General features: G+C 44.9%; 1 protein-coding gene and 2 pseudogenes across 1 annotated transcript; all 3 read left to right on the top strand.

Annotated features, from left to right (window-relative positions):
- Positions 1–16: 16 nt before the first annotated feature.
- Positions 17–2,190, top strand: LOC116504764 (zinc finger protein OZF-like). The gene is made up of 2 exons (XM_032211989.1): positions 17–108; positions 211–2,190. Exon 2 carries the CDS (start codon positions 572–574, stop codon positions 2,105–2,107), a length of 1,536 nt encoding a protein of 511 aa, XP_032067880.1. The 5' UTR covers positions 17–108; positions 211–571; the 3' UTR covers positions 2,108–2,190.
- LOC116504743 lies at positions 23–22,715 on the top strand (annotated as a pseudogene).
- LOC116502432 lies at positions 3,349–3,990 on the top strand (annotated as a pseudogene).
- Positions 22,716–27,246: the final 4,531 nt, after the last annotated feature.

Here is a 27,246-nt window from a genome sequence, read left to right as displayed (position 1 = left end):
ACACTGAGGATAACAAGCAACATTGAAAAGGAAAACAAATCAGTCCGGAAATCAAAATATTTTCCATTCCCTTCAGAGAGCTGCACAATTCTCCAACTTCCTCAGCAGGTGAGAGAGAAAATCAAGAAGAGATTTCTAGCTGGGAAACATAGAGTGTGAATTCAAGCATATATTACATGAATGGTCAAGGGAGATTATTTTTCCATTCAGCAAAAGAGGGAAATATCTGGAAGTTACTGGGGAGGAAAAGGACAATTGGAAAACCACGTGGAACAGACAGTGTGACAGGCAATGCTCTGGGAGGAAGAAAACGGCTTGAAACAAAACACCATCAAACAAGGGACCATCCATATTTTTGATCTCTTCAGGAATATAAGTTGTGGAAAAGCTCCATAGACGTGCCAGTTGTGTGAAAGTTACAACTTGCAAATCATAGTTGATTACGCATGAGAGGATCCAGACTGGAGAAAAGCCATACAAATACTTTGAATGTGACAAAACCTTTGGTCACAACAGCTCCGTTTTGTTTCATGGAACGACCCACACAACAGAAGCCCTAAAAGTGCTCCCAATGCAGATAAATGCTTTAGCAAGTATGGCAACGTGGACTCACACCAAGGAGAAACTGTTTGAATGTCCTGAATGTGGGAAATGTTTCTGTGATAAATCCAGCCTGGTGAAACACCATAGGACTCACGCAGGAGAGAAACCCTTTCAATGTCCTGATTGTGGGAAAAGTTTCAGTTGGAATTCCAACCTGTTGACACACCAGATGACTCACACAGGAGAGAAACCCTTTGAATGTCCTGATTGTGGAAAACGTTTTAATCATCATTCCAGCCTGGTGACACACCAAAGGACTCACACAGGAGAGAAACCATTTGAGTGTCCTGATTGTGAGAAAAGCTTTAGTCAAAATTCTCACCTCGTTTCACACCAGAGGATTCACACAGGAGAGAAACCCTTTGAGTGTCCTGATTGTGGTAAAAGTTTTAGTGACAATTCCAGCCTGGTGAAACACCAGAGGACTCACACAGGAGAGAAACCCTTTAAATGTCCTGATTGTGGAAAAAGCTTTAGTCAAAATTCTCATCTCGTTTCACACCAGAGGATTCACACAGGAGAGAAACCCTTTGAGTGTCCTGATTGTGGAAAAAGCTTTAATCAAAATTCTCATCTCGTTTCACACCAGAGGATTCACACAGGAGAGAAACCCTTTGAGTGTCCTGATTGTGGAAAAAGCTTTAGTCAAAATTCTCACCTCGTTTCACACCAGAGGATTCATACAGGAGAGAAACTCTTTGAGTGTCCTGATTGTTGTAAAAGTTTTAGTCACTATTCCAGCCTGGTGACACACCAAAGGACTCACACACGAGAGAAACCATTTGAGTGTCCTGATTGTGGTAAAAGTTTTAATGACAATTCCAGCCTGGTGAAACATCAGAGGACTCACACAGGAGAGAAACCGTTTGAATGTCCTGATTGTGGGAAAAGTTTTAGTCGGATTTCCAACCTGGTGATACACCAAAGGATTCACACAGGAGAGAAACCCTTTGAGTGCCCTGATTGTGGGAAAAGCTTCAGTAACAATTCTAACCTGGTGATACACAGGAGGAGTCACACAGGAGAGAAACCCTTTGAGTGTCCTGATTGTGGTAAAAGTTTCAATACCACTTCCAAGCTGGTGACACACCAGAGGGTTCATACAGGAGTGAAACCCTTTGAGTGTCCTGATTGTGGGAAATGTTTCAGTCGGAATTGTAGTCTGGTTGGACACCAGAGGGTTCACACAGGAGAGAAACCCTTTGAGTGTTCTGATTGTGGTAAAAGTTTTAGTCACTATTCCAGCATGGTGACACACCAAAGGACTCACACAGGAGAGAAACCATTTGAGTGTCCTGATTGTGGGAAAAGCTTTAGTCAAAATTCTCACCTCGTTTCACACCAGAGAATTCACACAGGAGAGAAACCGTTTGAGTGTCCTGATTGTGAGAAATGTTTCAGTGAGAATTCTTGTCTGGTTAGACACCAGAGAATTCACATAGGCGAGAAACCCTTTGAGTGTCCTGATTGTGAGAAATGTTTCAGGGAGAATTCTAACCCTTAGAATTAGTTAAGGATTGTATGATAAAGTGGGCTCAAAATATTGAAGAACCAATAATGTTGGACACATGGGAAAGAATTTGGGTAAGAAATGTGAAATTTACACAAGCCCAAAACCTGAGAGAAAATTTTTACAAGATGTTCTATAGATGGCATTTAGATCCTAAAAGGTTGGCTTCTATGTACTCGAATTTACAACCCAAATGTTGGAGATGTGGTTCTCTCAATGCTACATATTTCTATATATGGTGGACTTGCCAAAAGGTTAAGGCATTTTGGATAAAAAATATGATGGATTATGCAAAATATTTTTAAAAGAAGGATAAAGTTTACTCCTCAGTTATTTTTGTTAGGTATAATTACTGACTGTACAGCGGTAGAGATTAACTTGATTTTGCACTTAATAACGGCAGCAAGACTGTTGGTGGCGCAATACTGGAAGAAGGAAGACTTGCCAACAATTCAAGAATGGACATTGAAAGTCACAAATTTAGCCAAGATGGCTAAAATATCTGCATATCTTAAAGACCACTCAAATGAGAGATATAAATGAGACTGGAAAAAATGGATTGATTACATACAAAATAAATAAATACGGGACTAAGAAATTTCAGATAGCCTATGCTTAAGATCAGGAATGATTTAAATTGTTTAAAGTTAGCTTAGCAAGGAGGAGCTAAGCTCAATATAAAGATGTTATTAATTTCTAATTCTTTTTTTTCCTCAATATATTTTAGACTCTGTTTGCTAAAAATCTATACTGTGTACGGGTTCTGGGAAGTCGGGGGGGGGGGAGGTAGGTTGTGGGGGTTTGGGGGGGAGAGTGTGGGGGGAGAGGGATATATATCAGGTTAGATAAGATGTGTTAGATCTCAATGTAATTTGACTCCACATGTATACTGTTTTTTTTTTTCTTTTTACTTTTTCTTTAAAAATAGGATAGGCCAAGTATATTGACATGTAGCGTAAATACACCAAGGAGAGGAGGAGTGGGAAAGAAGAAAGACGGGCAGAGAGGGATGGGAGAGAGGGTGGGGGGGAGATGAGAAGGATGGGGGGGGGAGTGGATTGTGGAGAGAGGAGTGGTAGAGGGGGAGGGGAAGTAGAATAGAGGGGGATGATAGAGGGAAGATAGAAAGTTGGAGGGTGGTGGAAGAAAGAGGTGTATGGAGAGCGGAAGAGCTATATTGGGTTTCTATTTTCTGGGGCATTGTTGACAAGAGGAATTGATGTAATTATTGTTTAATGGTGTATGGTGTGGGCTATGTAAAGTATACATGTGAGTGCGTGTTATGAAAATGAAAATCTAAATAAAATCTGTTGTGGAAAAAAAAAGCAAAAGGAGAGAAACCCTTTGAGTGTCCTGATTGTGGGAAAAGTTTCAGTACCAATTCCAGCCTGGTGATGCATAGGAGGACTCACACAGGAGAGAAACCCTTTAAATGTCCTGATTGTGGGAAATGTTTCAGTCAGAATTCTAGTCTGGTTAAACACCAGAACACTCACACAGGAGAGAAACCCTTTGAGTGTCCTGATTGTGGGAAAAGCTTCAGTAACAGTTCTAACCTGGTGATACACAGGAGGAGTCACACAGGAGATAAACCCTTTGAGTGTCCTGATTGTGGTAAAAGTTTCAATACCAATTCCAAGCTGGAGGGTTCACACAGGAGAGAAACCCTTTGAGTGTCCTGATTGTGGTAAAAGTTTCAATACCAATTCCAAGCTGGAGGGTTCACACAGGAGTGAAACCCTTTGAGTGTCCTGATTGTGGGAAACATTACAGTCAGAATTCCAGCCTGGTGAGTCCCCAGAGGACTCACACAGGGGGGAATCCTTATGAGTGTCCAGACAGTGGGGAAGATCTCGTAGTAGGGTTAACCTTATAAATTATGTCCTTATACACAGAGGAGAGAAACCATTTGAGTGGCCTGAGTGTGACCTTTGCTTCAGAAAACATTCCACCCGTACACTTTCAGCATAAGAAGTTTCTGAATTTACTTTTTTTTTTTTTTTTGCAGAAATTCTGTAATTATGCAAAAATCTTTTTTGGAGTGTTATATGCATTCTTATGGTGATAGATGATAGAAATGCCAAATACAGGTTGTAGTGAACCAGAGTTGTGTGATTCTCTTCTATGTCCTTTTGACCAGCAAATTCAATATGGAAGCCAGATTACCTTAACAACCACGTAACTAATAACAGCAATGATTCACTTATCTGTAACAAGACAAGTGGTTCAATTGGAGCAAAACTTACTTAACAGATGTCTCACTTAGCAAGTGAAATTTTGGGATCCTTTGTTGCAAGTGAAGGACTACCTGTATTTACCCCACATCTCCTTCCTTCTGTCCTGCGTCGTAATTCATATTCTCCAACTAGGCTGTAGACATGAGATCTGACTCCGGCCGAAGGCATGCATGGAATTTTCCCTTTCATGCCAGCCTGATAATAGTCATGGCAACGCTTTAGAAGTTGACATCCGGCTCCCCTCACTTCCCAAAAGCGACCTGTGTGACACAAAGACAATTTGAGTACAGGTATATAACTTAGGGATGTGTCCCTTCCGCAGGCTTGCTTGGATTTTCTGCATGGAATTTTGCTATGAGGCGATCAGCCTGGATATTTCTACTTTTCACCCAAGATGCCTCCGATAATGGGTAGCCCTTCCACTTGATTAAGTATTGGAGTTGTCTCCTGTGCCACCTTGAATCGAGGATTCATTGAACTTCATAATGGGTTTGGCCCCCTATGACCATAGGGCTCGTGTGCTCCTGGAGTAGTGGTCTCAGAGTGGATCCGATCACAGGTTTTAAGAGGCTGCTATGAAACGCTGGGTGTAGCTTCCCCAACAATCAAGGTAGTTTCAATTGCACTGTGACTGGGTTGATGATCTTTACTATAGGGAATGGTCCCATAAACTTCGGCCCCAGTTTCTTGCTAGGCAGTTTTAATCTCAAATATTTTGTGGAGGGGATAAATTGCCTATAGAAGTTCGCATAACCTAGGAAACTTTGTAGTTGTCTAGGTGTGCGAGCAGGTTGCCAGCCTAAGACGACTTGCACTTTGGCACATCTCTATTCCCTCATTTGACACTCGGTAACCCAGGTAGTCTAACCGTGCACGGTGGAATTCACATTTTGATACCTTGACATACAGGTTGGCTGCCAGAAGTTTTTCCAGAACTTGGCGGACCAGGGGTACGTGGTCATCCATGGTCTCAGTGTAGATAAGAATGTTATCTAGGTAGACGAGGATCCCATTGTAGAGTTGCTCATGCAACACCTTGATTATCAACTCCATGAATACCGCTGGGGCCCCTTGCAGTCCCAAAGGCATCACTTTGAATTGAAAGCTACCTAGGGGGCAGTTGAACGCTGCTTTCCACTCAACTCCCTCTCTGATACGTACTCAGTAGTATGCTTCTCTGAGGTCTAGTTTGGTGAAGACTTTACCCTTGGCCAGATGAGACAGCATGTCCTTCATGAGGGAGACCAGGTAGAGCTTGTGTACAGACAACCCATTTATCCCTCGAAAGTCAACCCACAATCTCATGGTTCCATCTTTTTTTCTATGAACCCCGTTGCTAGGTTTTTGTCTATGTATTTGTGCATCTATTGCATTTCTCGGGGCGTGGGGGCCCTTGATCTCCTAACTCTGCGGGTACCTCCTTGCCACCAGATGGTCGGTCCCCACTTGTCTAGCCAGGAAAGTCCCAGTATGACTGTGTCTGTCATTTTGGGGGCTATTATGAATTGAATTATTTCCCAGTGATCCACTAGTTCTAGTCTCACTGGTTCAGTTAGGTGGGTGGCATAGGCTCCTCCCATTAGGGACCCGTCGACCTGCTTGAACCAGATTGGGTGGGCCAGTTTTTTTGCTCTGATCCCCAATTTCAGGACTGTGGTTAGGTTGATCAAGGACCTTGTGCAGCCTGAGTCTATTAGGGCTTGAAAATTCCCCTGGCTTCCTGTTTTGGGGCTCTGAGGTGTATTGGAAAAAGGAAAGGGTGAATTGATTCACTCACCATTGGGTCATTTTCTCCCTCGTCCTCACTGTCATATGTTTTGGGCGACTGGTTGTCGTTGCCTGGGGTTCCACCACTTTTGTGGGGGGGAAGGGGTGTCTGGAGCCTGGAGGGCTTTCCCAAACTTGTTGGTGGTCCATTTGGGGCCTCGTTCTGGTCGTGCCCTGGGCGGTGGGGCTGGCCTTGGTTTTGGGGCTGGGGTTGGGCATGCAGCTGCCATGTGGCCCATCTCCCCGCATCTGTAGCATTTTAGCGGAATTCAGGGTGGGCTGGTCTTGGGGCCTGCTGTGGTGCTGTGGTTCCCCGTCGGCTGGGTGGTTTAAGGTTGGGTTGCCCTCTCTATTGTGTGTCCAATTGCTTTCTCATCTCGTTGGTGCACAGCCCGCTGTCGACTTTTGCTATTCAGAACCACTCGGAGAGTTTATTTGGGATGTCGCAGTATGCAGTTACCTGAGCAATTTGCTTGTCCAGGCTTGTTCTGAAAAAATACACCAGCAGCCGCTCTGGTAAAGTGGGTAGCCTTCCTATGACTCTTCTAAATGCATGGATGTGCTCCCTGAATGGGAGGCCTCTCTGCTTTAGGTTGCTGAGTTCCACTTCCGCATATGAGTCCTCCACCTCCTCAAATCTGGCCTCTAACAGTTGCAGGAAGTCATCTATGTCTTGCAGTAGGGGGACTCTCCTCTTGTGGAGGGCGGCTAGCCATTCCCTTGCTTCTCCCTCTAGACCCTCTGCGATGGAATTCATTCCATTAGGTCATTCAGCCCTAATCCCCCAGCCTCCTGTCGCCCTTGGTATGCTTGCGCCTGATCGTGGCACGACAAAACCGCGCTACGCAAAATAGCGGAGATTAAATCGCGTCGCTAAAGTCGCGATGTCATCACCGCGCGTCATCACCGCGGGGACAACAGCGCGGCGACAAAAGGGCGTTCTACATACTTCGTTCTTTGCCTCCAAAGGTAGCCCTCCTCCTCCAGCTGACAGCGGCAGCGGGCACGGGGCAAAATGGGCTGCCCCGCCCAGCAGAGGCAGGCCCCCCTCTTCTTCCTCAACAACATCTCCTTGGATGGGCGGCCGCCGCCACCGGGCAAGCCCGCTTCGCCGGCCCCGGGAGAGCCTCAGCCGCCGCCGCTGCCGCATCCTCCTCCGCTTCCTGCTGCCCCCCGCGGCTGAGCTGGACCCTTCCCACGGGCTGCTGCTGCTGGGCAGCCCACTTTGCCCCGTGCCCGCTGCCACTGTCAGCTGGAGGAGGAGGGCTACCTTTGGAGGCAAAGAACGAAGCATGTAGAACGCCCTTCTGTCACCGCGCTGTTGTCGCGGCGGTAGGGTCGTTTTTTTCTTAGCGCTTCGGACGCCGCGGATTTGCCTCCGCACTTATGTCGGCGCGGATAAGGGCATCGCGGTTTTGTGGTGGAACCGCGCCTGATAAGGCTGGTCATCTCCTTCACCCCTAGTTCGGAGAGAGGGAGGGGGTTGTCTGCTCTTGGCAGCCTGCCTGCTGTGTGGGAGAGGCACTGGTTGCTGTTTTGGGCTCAACCTTAGTTCCTGCAGGAAGTCATCTATGTCTTCGAGCTCTGGGGGCCCTTGTCATGGAGCTGGGCCACCCACTCTATATGCTGCACCACTTAGCGTTGAATGCTGTGACAGAAAGAAGCCTAACTTTCCCCCCTTCATTCACAGCGAAGCTGCTGCTCCCTTTATGGTCCCCCCTGGCCACATCCCTCCTGGGGGTCAAATTACCTGAAAGGGACAGGCATGCTGCTGCAGCTCCCTTCCAAGGTGGCTCCGAGTTCCTTCCCTTTGCTGCAATTAACAAATTCTTGCACTCTTGGGAACTTTTTCTTTACTGTGCAAGGGTTTTCCGTGTATACAACGGCTGAGAGATGCTCACAGTGGGGCACAATTTGGGTCTACCCTCCACCTCAAGGAAAGGCCCATCAACCACGGTTAGACTCAATAAGCCAGGGGTTGTTCCCTTGACCAGCTCCACCGAAGATCCCCTTCATCCTTTTTGATTCGGTCTGCTTTGCTGCCCGGGGAACAACCGTGCCAAACCGCTCCTGCCCTCAATCCCCGTGAAGCCCTGCTGAACTGGCATGAGAAGCACACGGGGCCCGGGTGGAAGGCAACCTTTTCTGCAGCATCCTCCTCCGCTCTTTGGATTGACCTGCAGCAGAGACGGGCGGGACTCTGCCTTTGCAGAAATGGAGCGGGTGCATGTGCAACAGCCTCGGTATGTCTGTTTGCCCCCCCCCACAGGATCTCCGCCACCCCTCACAGCTCCAGCACAGGGTCTGCATTTCCACCAAGAGCTGTCTGCCCAATGACTGGCCAGGTTGGGCTGGACGCCGACCTCAGAAGGCAAGCAGGCATGGAGGACCGCCAGTAAGGCAATGTGGAAGGCAGGGAAGCATGGCAGTCACCTGCTGGGGCAAGGAGGGTTACTGTAGGCTTTCAGCAACCCCTGCACAAGCTCCATCAGTGCCTGCCATCTCCTCCATCTTTCCCGAGTCTTCCTGCTGCCTGGTAGGCTGGCTAAGCAGTTGGGGTCAGGACCCCAAATAAGCAGCTCCAAATGGAGCAAAAAGTTTCCTGACATTTTAGTAGAGAGTTGGTTTAATGCCAGGGTTCCGAGTAATAGATCCATTGCAAGCAAACCTCAGAGGCAGGTAAATTCCTAAAAGAATATCTTTATTGGAAATATCAAATTGGCACAAATCTGGTTAAAACCAACTCTGAGGGACCCCTTGTTTTCCTCTCAATCCCAAACAGTCATATACCCCAATCACTGCAGCGTCCGATGGTCTGGTGACATCACTCCTACTTTATCTGGCCAGGTATGAGAACATTCTTGGTTCTCAGGAGAAAATATTTTATTATGACTCCACCATCCCAGCTATCTCTAATCCCCCCTCCTACTCCCTTGCACTAATGCGGCAGCACTGATGCCTCAAAATGGCTTCAGCCGGATCAGCTTCAGGGTTGACAGTATTTGCTTATGAATAGAGCTATCTATCTCTTTGTAAGTGCTGACATCTACTGGGGGCTATCAAAGAGTGTAGGGGATGCTTTCTCCCTGTAGGGAAATATAATATTCTGACTTTTAAATATTTCTTGTAGGAGAGGAGTGGGGGCTAAGTTTCTCCAGGACATATTCCTTCACTCCCCAAATTTTATTCCATTGGCGGTGCATGCTTTAAAACTGGTTCTCCTTTATATTAGGGTTGTTTTGTTATTTTATGGGCATGCTCTTTTCTTGTGTTGTAAGAAATGTCCATCTGGATTCAGTTCCAAGTGGGGAGAAAGACACTGGAAATATAGACGCTGATTGGAAAGATGGTTTTAATAGTGAAGCAGAACCATCAAACATGTGTGATTCTGGGTAGCTGAACACTTGGTTTGATGAGCACATGGACTTTCATACAGTTTCTTCTACAGCATTTTGAAATTTGGAGGCTTGTTTTGTGTATTTTGTTATTTGATTTTAATTACCATATTTTTCAGAGTACAAGACGCCCTGGTGTATAAGACGCACCAAGATTTTGAAGAGGCATTTAAAAAAAAAAAGCACTCTGCAGACCTCCCAAAAATGGCTGGGTTTTTTTTTGCGAAAACAGGTCCATTTTTTGTAAAAAAAAAAAAAAATGTGGGGAGCATACATAGCCTTTAGGAGGGTTGTAGAGTGCTCCTGGGGGCTGGGGGAGCACAAAAAGAGGCAAAAAATGGCCCATTTTTGCTCATTTTTCCTCTCTCCAGTCCCCAGCAGCACTCTAGAACCCTCCAAAAATACGGTAGTTGGTCTCCCAAAGGCCAGCAATGATTTGGGGTTTTTAATCTTGTTTAGCAAATGTAATTAATCCTAGATGCTGACTTCCTTGGGGTTCTATTCATGTCTTGAATGGATTACCAAATATGCATTTCTAAAAGTTGCCCCTTTGTTTCTCCTTGGGGCAGAGAGCTGAGGCTTTGAGAATCTTTCTTTATAAACATGTTTCTCCTTTAGGGAAAATATAATATTCTGCCTTTTTAATATTTCCTTATATATATCATTCTTCTAAAGGGGTGTGTGTGTTGCTAACTTTCTTCACTTGGAAACAATATAGAACTGATAATGCCACTGCTGTCTTCTGTGATTTTTTTAACCTCTGTGGGAAGGGAACTTCACCAAGACAGTGTTGCATTAGGAAGACCAGTACAGCCCATAACCAAACTGGAAGTCACTAGAATAACAAAGCCAGGATACATTAACAAACCTCCCGAGAATAATTACCGGGATATCTGGACAATTAGAAATAGCTGCAGAGTACAAAATAATACAAAAGACCTAGGAAGTGCAGGAAGAAGTTACCGTTAAGACAGGAAAAGGTCAGAGTGACAACAGACTGATTAGCTCAGGGCAAAGATGTAAAAATCGGAAATACAGTAGAAGACACTAGAGCTCATCCCTGGAAAGTACTTTAGGGCAGAGGAATAACAAAACGCGAGATAGGATTAGAACCGTTAGCAAAGGCACTCACAAAAAGTGATAAAATAATAGTACAAAGAAAACAAAAGGACTTCAAAGAGGAAAATGGTATAAAAAAAATAAACTTACTGTATGACTGGGTCAGCTCAACTAGGAACGCTGATCTACATCACTGTCAGTCTTGCTTTCCTGAAATAATAAAGACAACTTGCTTTCAAACGCAGCTTGCTTCGATCCTAAATTCATTCACTCAGCCAGTGACGTTCTCCCAGCCGGGAAATCCGAACCCGCAGAGGAAACCTTTTTCCATTTAACACCATCTTCAAAAAAAGAGGGAAAAAACAAATCCAGGAAATTACAGACAGATCAGCCTGACATTAATACCTGGTAACATCTTGGAAAACATATCCAGACAACAAATCTGTGAACAACTGGAAGGAAACAAAATTATAACCAGTAACCAGTAGGATTGATTTAAAACATTATGCCAAACAAACCTTATTTAATTGTTTGACAAAATGACTAATTAGTGGACCAGCAAAATGCTGTGGATATCATATACTTAGATTTCAGTAAAGCATTTGATAAGGTAGATCACAACCTACAGTAGTGGCCAAAATTGTGGAAACCTTTTGGGAAAAGTTTATTTTTGAGGTTTGATGGCTAATAACACTTTTGTGGGGGGGCAGGGAATACCATAAAATTATATATCAGTGAAAAGATATTTTAATCAAGAATGTAATGCAATTACTTTTATGAAATATTTTCTATTAGAATAGCAGTTATAAAGAAGAAAAGTGAAACACGTAGAAAAAATGGTGTAGTGGTGAAGGCACCAGGTTAGAGACAGAGAAACAGTCAGTTCCAGTCCCACCTGAAGAGCAAAACCATCTGTTGAACTTTAGCCAGTCCTCTCAAGTTTAGGAAGCAGGAAAGGGGGGAAACCACTCCAAAAACCCTTGCCAGGACATTACAGACTGACCCAAAGGCACTAAAAACGAAGCTAAGTAGCGTCACGTGTCACTACTTCACGGGGCTCAGTTGCAAAGGTGGGTCGCTAGGAATCGAAAAAGCCCGGCTGCCATATAATCACTACAATATCTTCCATAACGCCTTGGTGGAGATTGGACAAGCATGTTTTCCCACCTCCTGTCGCTTGAGGGCGGTCAGGCAACATCTGTGCCTAGAAAGGCATCAATTCAGTAGTGTCAGCCCTGCTTCAGCTTGAAAAAACCATCGAGTACATCATTGCTAGAAAGAATGAGAGTAGAGAAGAAGCTCAGGGGAACTTCCTCTTCCGGATGACTTATGGGAGGAAGGAGGTGTGCAGAGCGGCTTTTGTGCTCTTCCCAGGATCGAAGCCGCAGCTGGAGGGTGATTGGAAGGCCGGTGGGAGGAGAGTCCTGGAGCAAGTCGGGCTGTTCGGTTCCCTCCACGGCCTGGAAGCAGAGAAGCAACTGGGCTGAAGCATCTCAGCTGCTGCTGCTGCAGGTTCCTTCCCTCCCCGAATTTAAGCCCACTGGGGCTGCACGCTGTGAAACTGGTGGCTTCAATTTTCCTCCTGCTGGGAAGATTTTAAAAATCTCTTTTAAATTAAGGAGGATTCTTTGGGAATGGCTTCCCTCCAGAGGTTGTGGTTGCTCCCTTCACTGGAGGGTTTTAAGAGGAGATTGGACAGCCAATTGCTCAGAATCGAATGGGGTCTCCTGCCTGAACAGAGGATGGACTAGAAGACCTCCAAGGTCCCTCCAAACTCAATTATTCTGTTATGGACCTGATGTTTTCTGGGCAACAAGGTCGGACTAATGTTCCTCTGGTCTTTTCTGGGTTGTTTTGTTTTACTTCCATTTCTAACTAACAAGCACTGTGTTTCCTATTGGTGCTCCCCTCCCTGTATTCACCAGCTTCAACTGTGCTTAACACAGCACATTTCTTAAAAAATGAACATTTGGAATGTTTTTATTATTCAGTTGTATTCATTTATAAAAGTTATTGGCCACAAACCTTACCATGACATAACTATAGAGGGGCTTAGAGACATAAAAGATACATACATATTAAAATACATTAAAGGTACAGATGTAACTTCGCTCTGTCCTGTGGCATGATGCTTCATGATTGGGTTGCTTAGTGACACAGATTCCAGGCCCAGCTGCAGTCAGTAAGTGAGGACTACTTCAATTGGGATGTCACCAAAGGGGTTGTGGAAAGTATTTACTTCCCTTACTTTGAGCTCATGGCTTCAGCTGTTGCTTCAAATGTTGCAGAGGCTTTCGGCATCATTTCATCCATTAAAGTCCTCACATCTGTAAAGTTAGTGTCATGCAGATTGACAGGTGTGGCTCAGTAAAATCAAGTGTGTCTGTTGAGAAGCAAATACTTTTATTTATCTGAATAAAAACTTTCCAATGAAAGTTTCCATGGCCCCAGAAGCCTGTTGAGGCCTGAACTTCAGCCTTGCCATCTGAAAACATGAGCAATCATCAAATTCATTAGGTTCCCGATTAACATTTGTGCAGAATGTTTGATTGTAACAATTTTAATTATTTTTTTAGGGTTGAAAGACATGGATTATCTCCCTATTGTAGATGTGTGCATTTTTATTTCTCTCTGAGTGTATTTGTCTGCAAATGTATAATCTCTCATGAGTCATGGGGAAAAGAAAGTATACTCTCCTTGACTTCTATGATTTTACATATCAGGACGTAGTAAAAATCAGTTGGTCCTTAGAAGTTCTTAAAAGTAGATAAATATAACCACGGATGAAGAACAACAACACCTGACATATTGGTTTGGTTTTATTAGTTTTGTATGCCGCCCACTCCCGAAGGATTCCAGGCGGCTTATAATAAAAAAGGGAAAGGAGATAAATAAGACAATGCAACAATTTAAAATACAACAACATTCATAATTGAAGTGGGGCTGGGTACTTCAACAGCCCCCAGCCTGCGGGAACAGCCAGGACTTAGTAGCTTTACGGAAGGCCGGGAGGGTAGTAAGGGTCTGAATCTCCACGGGGAGCTCGTTCCAGAGGGCTGAAGCAGCAACAGAGAAGGCTCTCCCCCGGGGGGTCGCCAGCCGACATTGGCTGGCAGATGGAATCCGGAGAAGGCCAAGTCTGTGCGATCGAATCGGTCTTTGGGAGGTAATTGGCAGGAGGCAGTCTCTCAGGTACCCAGGTCCGATGCCATGCAGGGCTTTATAAGTAATGACTAGCACCTTGAAGCGTGTCCGGAGACCAATGGGCAGCCAGTGCAGTTCGCAGAGGATAGGTGTAACGTGGGTGTACCGTGGTGCACCCACAATCGCTTGTGCGGCTGCATTCTGGACTAACTGAAGTCTTCGAACACTCTTCAAGGGCAGCCCCATGTAGAGTGTGTTACAGTAATCCAGTCTTGAGGTGACGAGGGTGTGAGTAACTATCTGAAGTGCCTCCCGGTCCAGGTAGGGTCGCAATTGGTGCACCAGGCGAACCTGGGCAAAGACCCCCCTGGTCACAGCCAACAAATGATGTTCTAAAGTCAGCTGTGGATCAAGGAGGACTCCCAAATTGCGGAGCCTCTCTGTGGGGCGTATAATTTCAACCCCCAGACTGAGAGATGGAATAGTTAGCCAATCTTTTGGAAGGAGCATCAATAGCCACTCAGTCTTGTCGGGATTGAGTGCAAGCTTGTTCGCTCCCATCCAGACCCTGACAGCCTCCAGGCACTGGCACATCACTTCTACCGCTTCACTGAGTTGGCACGGGGCGGACAGATACAATTGTGTATCATCCGCATATTGATGGTATTTAATCCTGTGCCGGCGTATGATCTCACCCAGCGGCTTCATGTAGATGTTAAATAGGAGGGGGGACAGGACCGAGCCCTGCGGTACCCCATAATTGAGGGGCCTAGGGGTCGACCTCTGCCCTCCGACCAACACCAACTGCGACCTGTCCGAGAAGTAGGAGAACCACTGAAGAACGGTGCCTCCCACTCCTACCTCTCGCAACCGTCGCAGAAGGATACCATGGTCAATGGTATTGAAGGCCGCTGAGAGGTCAAGGAGCACTAGAATAGAGGAGTGACCCCTATCCCAGGCTCGCCAGAGATCATCGATCAGCGCGACCAAAGCAGTTTTCGTGCTGTAACCAGGCCTGAAACCGGACTGAAAGGGATCCAGATAATCGGTTTCATCCAAGGACTGTCAGCGCTTCATCTCCCGGAGTTCCTCGGTGAACCAAGGATCTCTCCTGGATCCGCTACCTCGGAGAGGTTGCAAAGGCGCAATCTGGTTTAGAGCCCTCGTCGCCGCTGTATTCCAAGCAGCGACTAAGGACTCCACCGGACTGTGGACGAGAGTGTCAGGTATTTCTCCATGTGCCGTCTGAAATCCCATAGGGTCCATCAGGCGTCTGGGGCGGAACCACCCAATCGGTTCATCCTCCCTACAGTGGGGGATTGGTTTCCAAAAGTCAAGCCTCAGTAGGAAGTGATCAGACCATGACAAGGGCAAGAACATAGTACCCCTCAACTCTAGATCACGCCTCCACTGCTCCGAGAGGAATACGAGGTCAAGTGTGTGACCCACTGAGTGAGTTGAACTCTGGATTACTTGGGTCAAGTCCATGGCTGTCATGGAAGCCATGAACTCCTGCGCCCCATCAGAGCGTTCACCGAGCATAGGCAGGTTGAAATCCCCCAGCACCATAAGCCTGGGGAACTCTACCGCCAGCTCGGCTACTGACTCAAGGAGCGAGGGGAGGGCTGTTGCAATGCTGTTAACAACAAGCCCACTTGACCCCCAAGGTCCAACTTCATCAACAGGGACTCACACCCGACAAGCTCCGGAGCAGGGATCCTACGAGGAACTAATGACCTTCGGACAATGACAGCCACTCCCCCACCCCTTCGCTGGGGTCGCGGTTGATGGAGCACCTGAAATCCTTCTGGGCACATTTCAGTGAGGGGGACTCCTCTCTCTGGGCCCAGCCAGGTTTCAGTAATACATGCCTGGTCTGCCCCCTTGTCTAATATTAGGTCCCGGACGAGGGGAGCTTTGTGAACCACAGACCTGGCATTTAGCAACAACAGCCTGAGACCAGGGCCCTGACAATTCTCGCCATCTGGCCCTGGAGTGGAACTAACAGGGCCGGAAGGAGGGATCGCTGTGACGTAGCGGACCCTCCTTCCCCGGTAATGGCTAGCCCTGAAGTTCCCATCGTACCAGCCCCTCCCCGTATTGACCGTAATACTCCGGCCCACCCCCGCAACCGTAGACCTCATTTCCCCTCTCGCGGCGTCCGCTCCTTCTGGCAGGCGATTTATATCAGTCATTCTAGGATGGGAGGTAGGCCTGGCCCCCCTACCACTTCTGCAATAGCACTCAGTGGAGGAGGCACCAGACTATACTCCCAATCCTCGCATACGTACACAGCCACTTATCTATACAGTCCCCCATAAGTCAGTTAAAAACACAGAAAATACAGCAATAATAAGATTTTAAAAAGTGGGTACAGACATCAAACAGGCACACCATCCACACCACATTCGTAAAATTTGCGGAGCACTGCGCTAGTGCGTTTTAAAATAGACGGTGGTATAGAAGGAGGAGGGAGAGCTGCTCCTCTCCTCTCCCTTCCTCCGAGTCCCAAAAAGGCACCCAAGGCCAAAGGTCCAAAGTCCGTGTTGGGTAAGGTGCCATTTTCCGCCGTTAGTCCAGACAGGCTCAGTCCCAGGGGGGCGTAGAAGGAACAGGGCAATGTTCAAAACAATGATGGCAGGGGTAAGGGGGGGCAGTGGGGGAAAAGGGTCCAAAAGTCCAACGTCCAACAGTTCGGGGATAATTGGAGTGGTAGCTGCCCCAGACAGGAGTATGGTCGTAAAGAGTCTTCCTGTGGGGCAGCAAATGATGAATAATGGGTAGCAGAAGGGGGCGGAGATGATGAGTAATGGGTAGTAGAGGAGAGGGGATGGAGAGTGGGAAAGTCTGGGGGAGGATGGGAAGGCTGTTGCAACAGCAGCAGCTCAAACCAGCCGCCCAACCATGATAGGCATAGTCCAGTTGGTAACAAACCACATGCCGCTCCTCCTCAGCCCCAGCGCAGCACATTTACCCAGTCAGGTCTGTGGCTGGTCTGTAGTCCAGTGCAAGGTTGAATATTGCATGCCGACCTGATATTACATCAGATCATCATTTATTTTATAAAAAGAAAGGCAAAACGGAGAAGTCATGTGTGAAAAATGTATGACTCAATAATTTGTAGAACCAACTTTAGCAGCAACGAGAAGTAATTCTTTTCTGTGTGACTTTATCAGTGTCTTGAAGTGTTGTGGAGGAATTTTGGCCCTCTCTTCTTTACAATATTGCTTCAGTTCATTAAAGATTTGTGGGTGTTTTTTTATGCACAACTCTCTTGAGGTCCCTTGTTGTCCTCCCCGCCCAAGCGGCAGTGGGCTCCATGGGACATGGAGTAAGGCAAACTCCCTGTCAAACATTAAGGCAAGCCGTGGAATCGGAATCAGACGGGTGCAGTAACCACTGTCATCCATGCCCTTGGTGCGCTGCTCACTTACGTGGCCCAGCCTTACTGTTTGAAGGCTGAATGAAGCCTTCAAATGAGCTCCCTGAGTCATAGGGAGAAGGGCGGCATATAAATCGAATAAACCTAAACCCAAGCACTGTGGGGCCAGGCACTTCACACCCGCGTCCAGCCCACCAGAGTTCGCTGCGCCGGGGCAGGAATGAGACCATGTCCCACGGACCCTGCTGCTGCATGAGCGGGGAGTACGATGAGAAGGAGAAGAACGGTGATGCTTTGTGCTGGCTGGACAGGGAGGGAGCAAGTCATGCAGTGCTGGTTGGCTGGGAAGGGGGCAATCATGGCTACCGCCAGCAGCAGCTTGAATACCCTGACTGAAGCTGGTATTCGCCATGCAGGGGGGGAAATGAGAGGCCCTGCTGTCCCGTAAAGCCTGTCACTGCTTGAGTGGGGAGGAGAACAAGGAGAAAAACAGCTACTCAGGTGGCTCCTGCCCCCCCCCCGCTGCTGCTGCCAGCAACTTGAATGCCGTGACTGAAGCAGGGATCCGTACTCTCTCATTCACACACACAAACAGAGTTTGGAGAGCCCCCCTTCCTCTCTCTCTCTGTCTTGCTGCGGCAGAAGTTGCAGCGCTTCGGTGCCTTGCTGGCGGGGCACCCAGTTAAGCTGGTGCAGGGATTGGAGGGGAAGCTCCATACCTACACTCCGCCTTGATTCATACTCCACTCCCACTGCCTCAGTCCCAGCAACCTGGGTGCCCTGGCTGAAGATCGCTCTTTCTCCCATAAAGACACACACACACACTGCGCTCTCTCTCTCTGCCTCTTTCTGTCTCGTCCCATTTGCATGCAAACATCCCAACAAGGTCTCATTAAGTAGTTAAGTGGAAAGTAGTTTGCGGTGGGGAGACTAGCAGGAGATTGGCAAACACTTTTCGCGCTGAGAATGAAAGTTTCTGGGTCCCTGACTCTGCAGAAGAGGATGGGTGCCTGAATCTGCATGATATTATAGCATTCAAGAGCGTCCATTCTCAGCATGAAAAGCCTTTCCAAGCCAAATCTCCTCTCCCTTCCTCAGAGGCAAAGAAACAGAGGATGCAAGGTAAGTGAGTCCTTGGGGCAGGAAGGGAGGGAGAAGCAAGTGGGCAGGAGAGGCCTTGAGGGCCTGTTCTATCACTACGCGCCCCCCCCCCCAATGGCCTTCCCCACCCTGAGATACCTAATCTGCACCTTGGTATTCTTGAATTGTGAGCTCTTAAGAAACTTTCCCATCCTTGTGTGTTGCAAGCAGCTATTTCCAGTAGGGGAAACAGGACAAAGGAAGTGGGGAATATTATTTTCCTTTGCTATATTTCCAATCTGAATTAGACCATGGCAGGGTCCCTGCAGGAGAGCCCTTTTAATGTTTATGTATTACTAGAAAAGCAACTAACTTACTTCTGTTCTTAAATGCTAAAGCTGTTGCAAAATAAAAACAGGAGTTCTAATCAACTTATTAGAACCATCATTTTGACAGTTTTGCTGTCCTGTATTGCGAACACCTCCACGAAGGGCAGGCATGGGATAAACTGAAGGTAGTTTGTTTTCAGTCTTTTAAGTTGATCCAATCAACAAGTGAATTTCATCATTTTTCATTGTAATTGAAACATTTTTCTTTTTTTCATCTTCTGCAACCATTTTATGCACAATTAAAGATACACTTTTATTTATTTTATTTGAAACTTATAGATACAGAAGATGGCAATAGGAGCACTCTGGACACTGAGGATAACAAGCAACATTGAAAAGGAAAACAAATCAGTCCAGAAATCAAAATATTTTCCATTTCCTTCAGAGAGCCACACAATTCTCCAACTTCCTCAGCAGGTGAGAGAGAAAATCAAGAAGAGATTTCTAGCTGGGAAATGGAGCGTGTGAATTCAAGCATAAATTACATGAATGGTCAAGGGAGATTATTTTTCCATTCAGCAAAAGAGGGAAATATCTAGAAGTTACTGGGGAGGAAAAGGAGAATTGGAAAACCACGTAGAGCAGACAGTGTGACAGGCATTGCTCTGGGAGGAAGAAAACGGATTGAAACAAAACACCACCAAACAAGGGACCATCCATATTTTTGATCTCCTCAGGAATATGAGTTGTAGAAAAGCTCCATAGACGTGCCCATTGTGGGAAAGATACAACTTGCAAATCACAGTTGATTATGCATGAGAGGATCCAGACTGGAAAAGGCATACAAATACTCTGAATGTAGCAAAACCTTTGGTCACAACAACTCCGTTTTGTTTCATGGAAGAACCCACACAGGACAGAAGCCCTAAAACTGCTCCCAATGCAATAAATGCTTTAGCAAGTATGGCAACGTGGACTCACACCAAAGAGAAACTGTTTGAATGTCCTGAATGTGGGAAATGTTTCTGTGATAAATCCAAACTGGTTACACACCAGAGGACTCACACAGGAGAGAAACCCTTTGAATGTCCTGATTGTGGTAAAAGTTTTAGTCAGAATTCCAACCTTTTGGCACACCAAAGGACTCACACAAGAGAGAAACCCTTTCAATGTCCTGATTGTGGAAAAGGTTTTAGTCATCATTCGAGGCTGGTGGCACACCAAAGGACTCATAGAGGAGATAAACCCTTTGAGTGTACTGATTGTGGTAAAAGTTTTAGTCAAAATTACAACCTGTTGTCACACCAGAGAACTCACACAGGAGAGAAACCGTTTGAATGTCCTGATTGTGGGAAAAGTTTTAGTCACAATTCCAGCTTGGTGTCACACCAAAGGACTCACACAGGAGAGAAACCCTTTGAGTGTCCTGATTGTGGTAAAAGTTTTAGTCACAATTCCAGCCTGATGCAACACCAGAGGACTCACACAGGAGAGAAACCCTTTCAATGTCCTGATTGCGGAAAAGGTTTTAGTCATCATTCGGATCTGGTGAAACACCAAAGAACTCATACAGGAGAGAAACCATTTGAGTGTCCTGATTGTGGTAAAAGTTTTAGTCAGAGAGGCATCCTGGTGAAACACAAGAGGACTCACACAGGAGAGAAACCCTTTGAGTGTACTGATTGTGGTAAAAGTTTTAGTCAAAATTACAACCTGTTGTCACACCAGAGAACTCACACAGGAGAGAAACCCTTTGAGTGTCCTGATTGTGGGAAAAGTTTTGGTCATCATTCCAGGCTGGTGACACACCAAGGAACTCATACAGGAGAGAAACCGTTTGAGTGTCCTGATTGTGGTAAAAGTTTTAGTCAAAATTGCAACATGTTGTCACACCAGAGAACTCACACAGGAGAGAAACCCTTTAAATGTCCTGATTGTGGGAAAAGTTTCAGTAGCAATTCCAGCCTGGTGAGACATCAGAGGACTCATACAGGGGAGAAACCCTTTGAATGTCCTGATTGTGGGAAATGTTTTAGTCAGAGAGGCATCCTGGTGAGACACAAGAGGACTCATACAGGAGAGAAACCCTTTGAGTGTCCTGATTGTGGTAAAAGTTTTAGTCAAAATTCCAGCCTGATGGAACCCCTGAGGACTCACACAGGAGAGAAACCGTTTGAATGTCCTGATTGTGGGAAAAGTTATAGTTGGAATTCCAGCCTGGTGACACACCAAAGGACTTACACAGGAGAGAAACCCTTTGAGTGTCCTGATTGTGGGAAAAGTTTTAGTCACAATTCCAGCCTGGTGACACACCAAAGGACTCACACAGGAGAGAAACACTTTGAGTGTCCTGATTGTGGAAAAAGTTTCAGTACCAATTCTAGCCTGGTGACACATCAAAGGACTCACACAGGAGAGAAACCGTTTGAATGTCCTTATTGTAGGAAAAGTTTTAGTCGGAATTACAGCCTGGTGATACACCAAAGAACTCACACAGGAGAGAAACCCTTTGAGTGTCCTGATTGTGGGAAAAGTTTTAGTCGGAATTCCGGCCTGATGGAACACCAGAGGACTCACACAGGAGAGAAACACTTTGAGTGTCCTGATTGCGGAAAAGGTTTTAGTCATCATTCGGGGCTGGTGACACACCAAAGAACTCATACAGGAGAGAAACCATTTGAGTGTCCTGATTGTGGTAAACATTTCAGTACCAATTCTAGCCTGGTGACACATCAAAGGACTCATACAGGAGAGAAACCCTTTAAATGTCCTGATTGTGGAAAAAGTTTCAGTACCAATTCTAGGCTGGTGACACATCAAAGGACTCATACAGGAGAGAAACCCTTTGAGTGTCCTGATTGTGGTAAACATTTCAGTACCAATTCCAGCCTGGTGAAACACCAGAGAACTCACAACAGGAGAGAAACCCTTTGAATGTTCTCATTGCGGAAAAAAATTCAGTCATAATTTCACCCTGGCGACACACCAGAGAACTCACACAGGAGAGAAACCATATGAGTGTCCAGACTTTGGGAAAGATTTCAGTGTTAGGACTACCCTTCTAAATCATATGCTTATACAGACAGGGGAGAAACCATTTGAGTGTGCCGAATGTGGATGGTGCTTCAGGAAAAATTCCACCCTTATTGCACACAAGAAAATCCACATGAGGCCCCAAGTGATGAGTGTAGAAAAGATTTGAATTTCATTTCTAAAGTCCCTCTGTAAATCCAACTGAGAAATTGACTATTTAATTTGACTACAAAGAATTTGCCTAATTTTTAATAGGAAAATATGTAATGGCGTTAAACGGGAAGGAGGAAGGAAAAAATGGCAACATATTAGTGTGATAATGCCCATCTGGTCATTAGCAGCAGAACTTGCTGGATATGGGTAGTTCTTGGGTTATGAATGTAATGGATCCTGCCCATTGCATCCGAAACTTGAGAAGTTATGGGAGTGAATCTCTTACATTGAACGACATCACTCCCTGCTTTCGCCCACACACTCATTGTTTTCCTGCTTCAGATCAGTTGGACAATGCATCTGGCGCCAAGAAAGCAGCCCTGAGAGGCTGTACGCGACTTCTTAGGGTTGCTTTCTCATTGGCTTGAGGATTGCGTTCCTGTAGGTTTTGGCAGCCCTTTGCAAAAAGCCTTTGCCTGTAGGAACAGGACCTCGGAGGGACACACCCACTCCTCCCAAGCTCAGTTGGTGCCAACAAAGGCAGTTTGCAAAGGGCTGCTGAGACCCTATGGGAATGCAATCTCCCAGCAGGCTTTGGCAAGAAAACGGCAACTGGAGGGAAGGACTGAAAGAATGAAGTCTTCTCACCATTTGCAAACGTCCACGCCTCAATTCACAGAGAATAGATGCCTAAAGTGTAAGATTACTCAAGACTCCTGACCTTGCGTGATCTTGCGGTACGTTAGGACTCTGTCCTCTGTGAATGCTGGCAAATAAAGCACAGCAGAGAGATCTTTGCAAGGTAAGTCACTCTCCACAGGCAAAATGCCTGTGAAGACTCAGCTGGGGTTGGGAGAATAGGGGTGAATATAACAGAGCCTCTGCGGTCGTTCGTAAGGATGAACAACAGCCGTGGTGCTCCAGTATTCATAATTTCAGGATTTGTATGTAAATGCTGGGGGGAGGGTTATTGAACATTTGCTAAGAGAACGCTTGTAACCCAAGGATTACCTATATTTATATTTGTAGAAATTGTAAAAATCTTTTTGGAGTGGTCGCTGCCAAGGATTTAGGATCGAAGATTTTCAATGGGTGAGAGACTAAAGGAAGCCAACTTCATTGGTGCTGGCCAGAGATGCTTCCAAGGGCACCCATGCTAAATATCTTGTGCATCTGTAACTTTGCATACACAGAAGTTTTCATTAGGTCAAAGAGGAAATCACGTAACCAGCAGAGCTAGAAAAGGGGGGCTTGGGAAGAGGAGATGATTGTCTGTATATGCTGAGAGAAATGTTTCCAAAAGGCATTTCAAAAGGTTGGAAGAAAGATTGGTAATACAGATGTGCCTACAAAAATGTATCAAAGTTGCCCCACTCTTTGTTTGATACACATTCCTTTTTGTAAGTCAAAATTTTAATTAATAAAATATGCAAAACAAGCAAAAACAATTGATACAGAGAAGCAGGAAAGGAGTCGAAAAAAAGAAAAAATAATATAATGCACCTTCCGCCTTTTTCTACATTGAGAAATTGTCATCACCCATTCCTCTTTGGAAATTACCTCTGCTCAGTTTACCAGAATAAAATCTTCCTTGGAAATTGATCCTGTCCTGAAGTCCATTCCTCACAGTAATCCAGTCCAACATTTCACTTTCACATTGCTCTTGGAACAGGGAGATTTTCTCTATGCACAGGTTGAAAGCAGCAAAGCTTTAATGAATACATTATATCGGCAAAGATGAGGGCAAAAGCAGATCTATTTCTTGCGCAAATGCACATAAAGTTCAAGTTTTCCCTCTCTGCTATTAGGCCAGGACACATTGTCCAATGGAGACTTCCAGTATTGTTGTGAGAAAGTCTTTTTAGGCTCTTGTAAACCTGCCAAAACGTCCTTGGTTCCCATGGCTGGCATCGATGTCTGGAGCTTTGTTCTTTTTTAAAAAAAAAATACTTTTTTATTTCCATTTTCATAACATACACTCACATGTATACTATACATAACCCGTATCATATAGTATTAAATAATAATTACATCAGTTCCTCTTGTCAACAATGCCCAGAAAAATAAAAACCCATTATAGCTCTTCTGCTCTCCATACACCTCTTTCTTCTACCACCCTCCAACTTTCTATCTTCCCTCCATCATCCTTTCCTACTCTATTTCCCCTTCCTTTCTACTGCTCCTCTCTCTACAATCCACTCCTCCTTATCCTCCTCATCTTCCCCCCTTACCCTCTCTCCTATCCTTCTCTTCCCATCTTTCTTCTCCCTTCTGTTTCCCACTCCTCCTCTCATTGGTGTATTTCCACTACATGTCAATATGCTTAATATATCCTAGTTTAAAGAAAAAATAATCATAATAATAGTAATGAAAATATAAGAGAAAACAGTATACATGTGGAGTCAAATTACATTAAAATCTAACACGTATCGGCAAACCTGATATATATCCCTCCCCCCACCCTCCCCCCCCACCCTCCCCCCCCCCGACTTCCCAGAACCCATACACGGTATAGATTTTTAACAAAAACAGTCTAAAATATATTGGGAAAAAGAATAAGAAATTGATAACATCTTTACATTGAACTTAGCTCCTCCTTGCTAAACTAACTTTAAACAATTTAAATCATTCCTGATCTTACGCATAAGCTATCTGGAATTTCTTAGTCCTGTATTTATTTTGTATATAATCATTTCATTTTTTCCAGTCTCGTTTATATCTCTCGTTTGAGTGGTCCTTAAGATATGCAGATATTTTAGCCATCTTGGCTAAATTTGTGACTTTCAACTTCATTAAGTAATGTGATAGGTCTATAGTTTTTTAGTTGAGTAATGCCTTGGTCTTCTTTAGGTATCAGGGATATAAAAGCTGTCTTCCAAGATGGGGGTACCTTCTGTTTGAATCTTATTAAATAATTCCCTAAGAGGTTCTACCATTTCTAATTGTAGATTTTTATAGTAAGCCGCTGTCAAGCCATCTGTACCAGGTGCCTTTCCTGTCTTTAACTGCTTAATTACGTGCAAAATTTCCCCCGAAGTTATTGGTTGATTCAGTCTTTGCCTCTGCTCTTCTTTAACTATGGGTATTTTTTCTTTGTCCAAGTATCTCTCTATATCTAGGCCGTTAATTTTGTCACCCTTATACAGCTCTGTAAAAAATTCTCGGAAGACCTTTTGAATCTGTGGAACACTTCCTTCCCTCTATAGAGCAATTTAGCTATGTTTCAAGAATTTTGTTTTTTCCTAATCTGATAAGCTAACCATCTGCCAGATTTATTTGCATTACAAAAAGTATTATGTTTTGCATATAACAGACTAGTGGCTACCTGGTCTGAGATCAACATATTAAATTGGTCCTTTAATATGGTAATTGCTTCTTTAATCTTTATATCTCCTGGTTTTAAAGTTAGCTCTTGCTCTTTCTTCCTAATTTCATCTTCCAGTTCTGTTCGTTTTACCCCTTGTTTATGTCTATGTAATCTATTTATATTTATCAAAGCTCCTCTCATATACGCTTTACTTGCATCCCATACAATTTCCATAGGTGTGCCCTTATTCATATTAAAAACAAAGTATTCTGTTAACAATTTTTTACATTCATTAATGTATTTTTCATATCTGAATAAATTTTCATTCAATCTCCAAGACCTTCTTGCTTGTGTCACCCCTCCCAACTCCATCCAAACTGGATTATGATCTGATAAAACTCTAGCTGAAATCTTTGTCTTCTTCCTGCACTTCCTAGGTATTTTGTATTATTTTGTACTCTGCAGCTATTTCTAATTGTCCGGATATCCCGGTAATTATTCTCAGGAGGTTTGTTAATGTATCCTGGCTTTGTTATTCTAGTGACTTCCACTTTGGTTATGGGCTGTACTGGTCTTCCTAATGGAACACTTGGTGAAGTTCCCTTCCCACAGAGGTTAAAAAAATCACAGAAGACAGCAGTGGCATCATCAGTTCCATATTGTTTCCAATTGAAGAAAGTTAGCAACCCCCTTTAGAAGAATGAAATATGTTAGGAAATATTAAAAAGGCAGAATATTATATTTTCCCTAGGGGGGAAACATGTTTATAAAGAAAGATTCTCAAAGCCTCAGCTCTCTGCCCCCAGGAGAAACAAAGGACCAACTTTTAGAAATGCATATTTGGTAATCCATTCAAGACAGGAATAAAACCCCAAGGAAGTCAGGATCTAGGATTAATTACATTTGCTAAACAAGATTAAAAACCCCAAATCATTGCCGGCCTTTGTGAGACCAACTACCGTATTTTTCAAAGTATAAGAAGCACCTTTTTCCCCTCAAAAAAGAGGATGAAATTATGGGTACATCATAAACTGAATACAGCCTCTGGAAACCCCACCCCTTTTGCAAAAATGTCCATGCATAGTCTTTAGGAGGCTTCCAGAGTGCTGCTGGGGGCTGGAGAGAGGAAAAATGAGCAAAAACGGGCCATTTTTTGCCTCTTTTTGTCCCCCCCCAGCCCACAGGAGCACTCTACAACCCTCCTAAAGGCTATGCATGCTCCCCACTTTTTTTTTTTTTTACAAAAAATGGGCCTGTTTTCGCAAAAAAACGGCCATTTTTGGGAGGTCTGCAGAGTGCAATTCTTTTTTTTAAAAAAATGCCTCTTCAAAATCTTGGTGCGTCTTATACACCAGTGCGTCTTGTACTCCGAAAAATATGGTAATTAAAATCAAATAACAAAATACACAAAACAAGCCTCCAAATTTCAGCCTGGAAGCAGAGAAGCAACTGGGCTGAAGCATCTCAGCTGCTGATGCTGCAGGTTCCTTCCCTCCCCGAATTTAAGCCCACTGGGGCTGCACGCTGTGAAACTGGTGGCTGCGATTTTCCTTCTGGTGGGAAGATTGAAAAAGTCTCTTTTAAATTAAGGTTGATTCTTTGGGAATGTCTTCCCTCCAGAGGTTGTGGGTGCTGCCATCGCTGGAGGGTTTTCAGGGGAGATTGAACAGCCGTTTGTTGCTTGTACTGATATGCTGTGCTTGATTTTTGTCAAACATGTCACTGTGCACTACGGCCGAACATCTCCACTTTGGTCTGGTCTGTGCAAAGGACAGTGTTCCAGAAGTCCTGTGGTTTGTCCAGGTGCAACTTTGCAAATCTCAGCCATGTTCCTATGACCTTTTTAGAGAGAAGAGCAACCCTTCCAAACGAATCAGAGTTGTTCAGTTTTTTTCTATTTGCACTGTCATGAATCTTGATATTTAACATGCTAACTGAAGCCTGTAGAGTCTGTTATATAACCTTTTTAAAAAAAAAATTGCTCTGGCCATTGCATCATCTGGCCTTGGGATGGATTTTCTTGGATGTCCACTCCTGGGAAGATTGGCAACGATCACATTTTTCAGAGTATAAGACACACCAAGGTTTTGAAGGGGCTAATTAAAAAAAAGTAGGTAGGTAGATTGAGTTAGAGAGAGGGAGAGAGAGAGTTGGTAGGTAGGTAGGTAGGTAGATGGCGTGAGAGAGCGAAATACAGTAGGTAGGGAGAGAGATTGCATGTGTAGGTAAGTAGAGGGATAGAGAGAG

This window comes from Thamnophis elegans, chromosome 2, assembly GCF_009769535.1.
Source record: "Thamnophis elegans isolate rThaEle1 chromosome 2, rThaEle1.pri, whole genome shotgun sequence".
In the NCBI taxonomy this organism is placed as follows: Eukaryota; Metazoa; Chordata; class Lepidosauria; order Squamata; family Colubridae; genus Thamnophis; species Thamnophis elegans.
The sequence above is the reverse complement of the archived record's forward strand: the minus strand, read 5'-3'. Positions and strand labels throughout refer to the sequence as shown.

Bases quoted from the DNA above. Each gene is read 5' to 3' on its own strand.
- LOC116504764 (XM_032211989.1), top strand. From the start codon at position 572: ATGCAGATAAATGCTTTAGCAAGTATGGCAACGTGGACTCACACCAAG.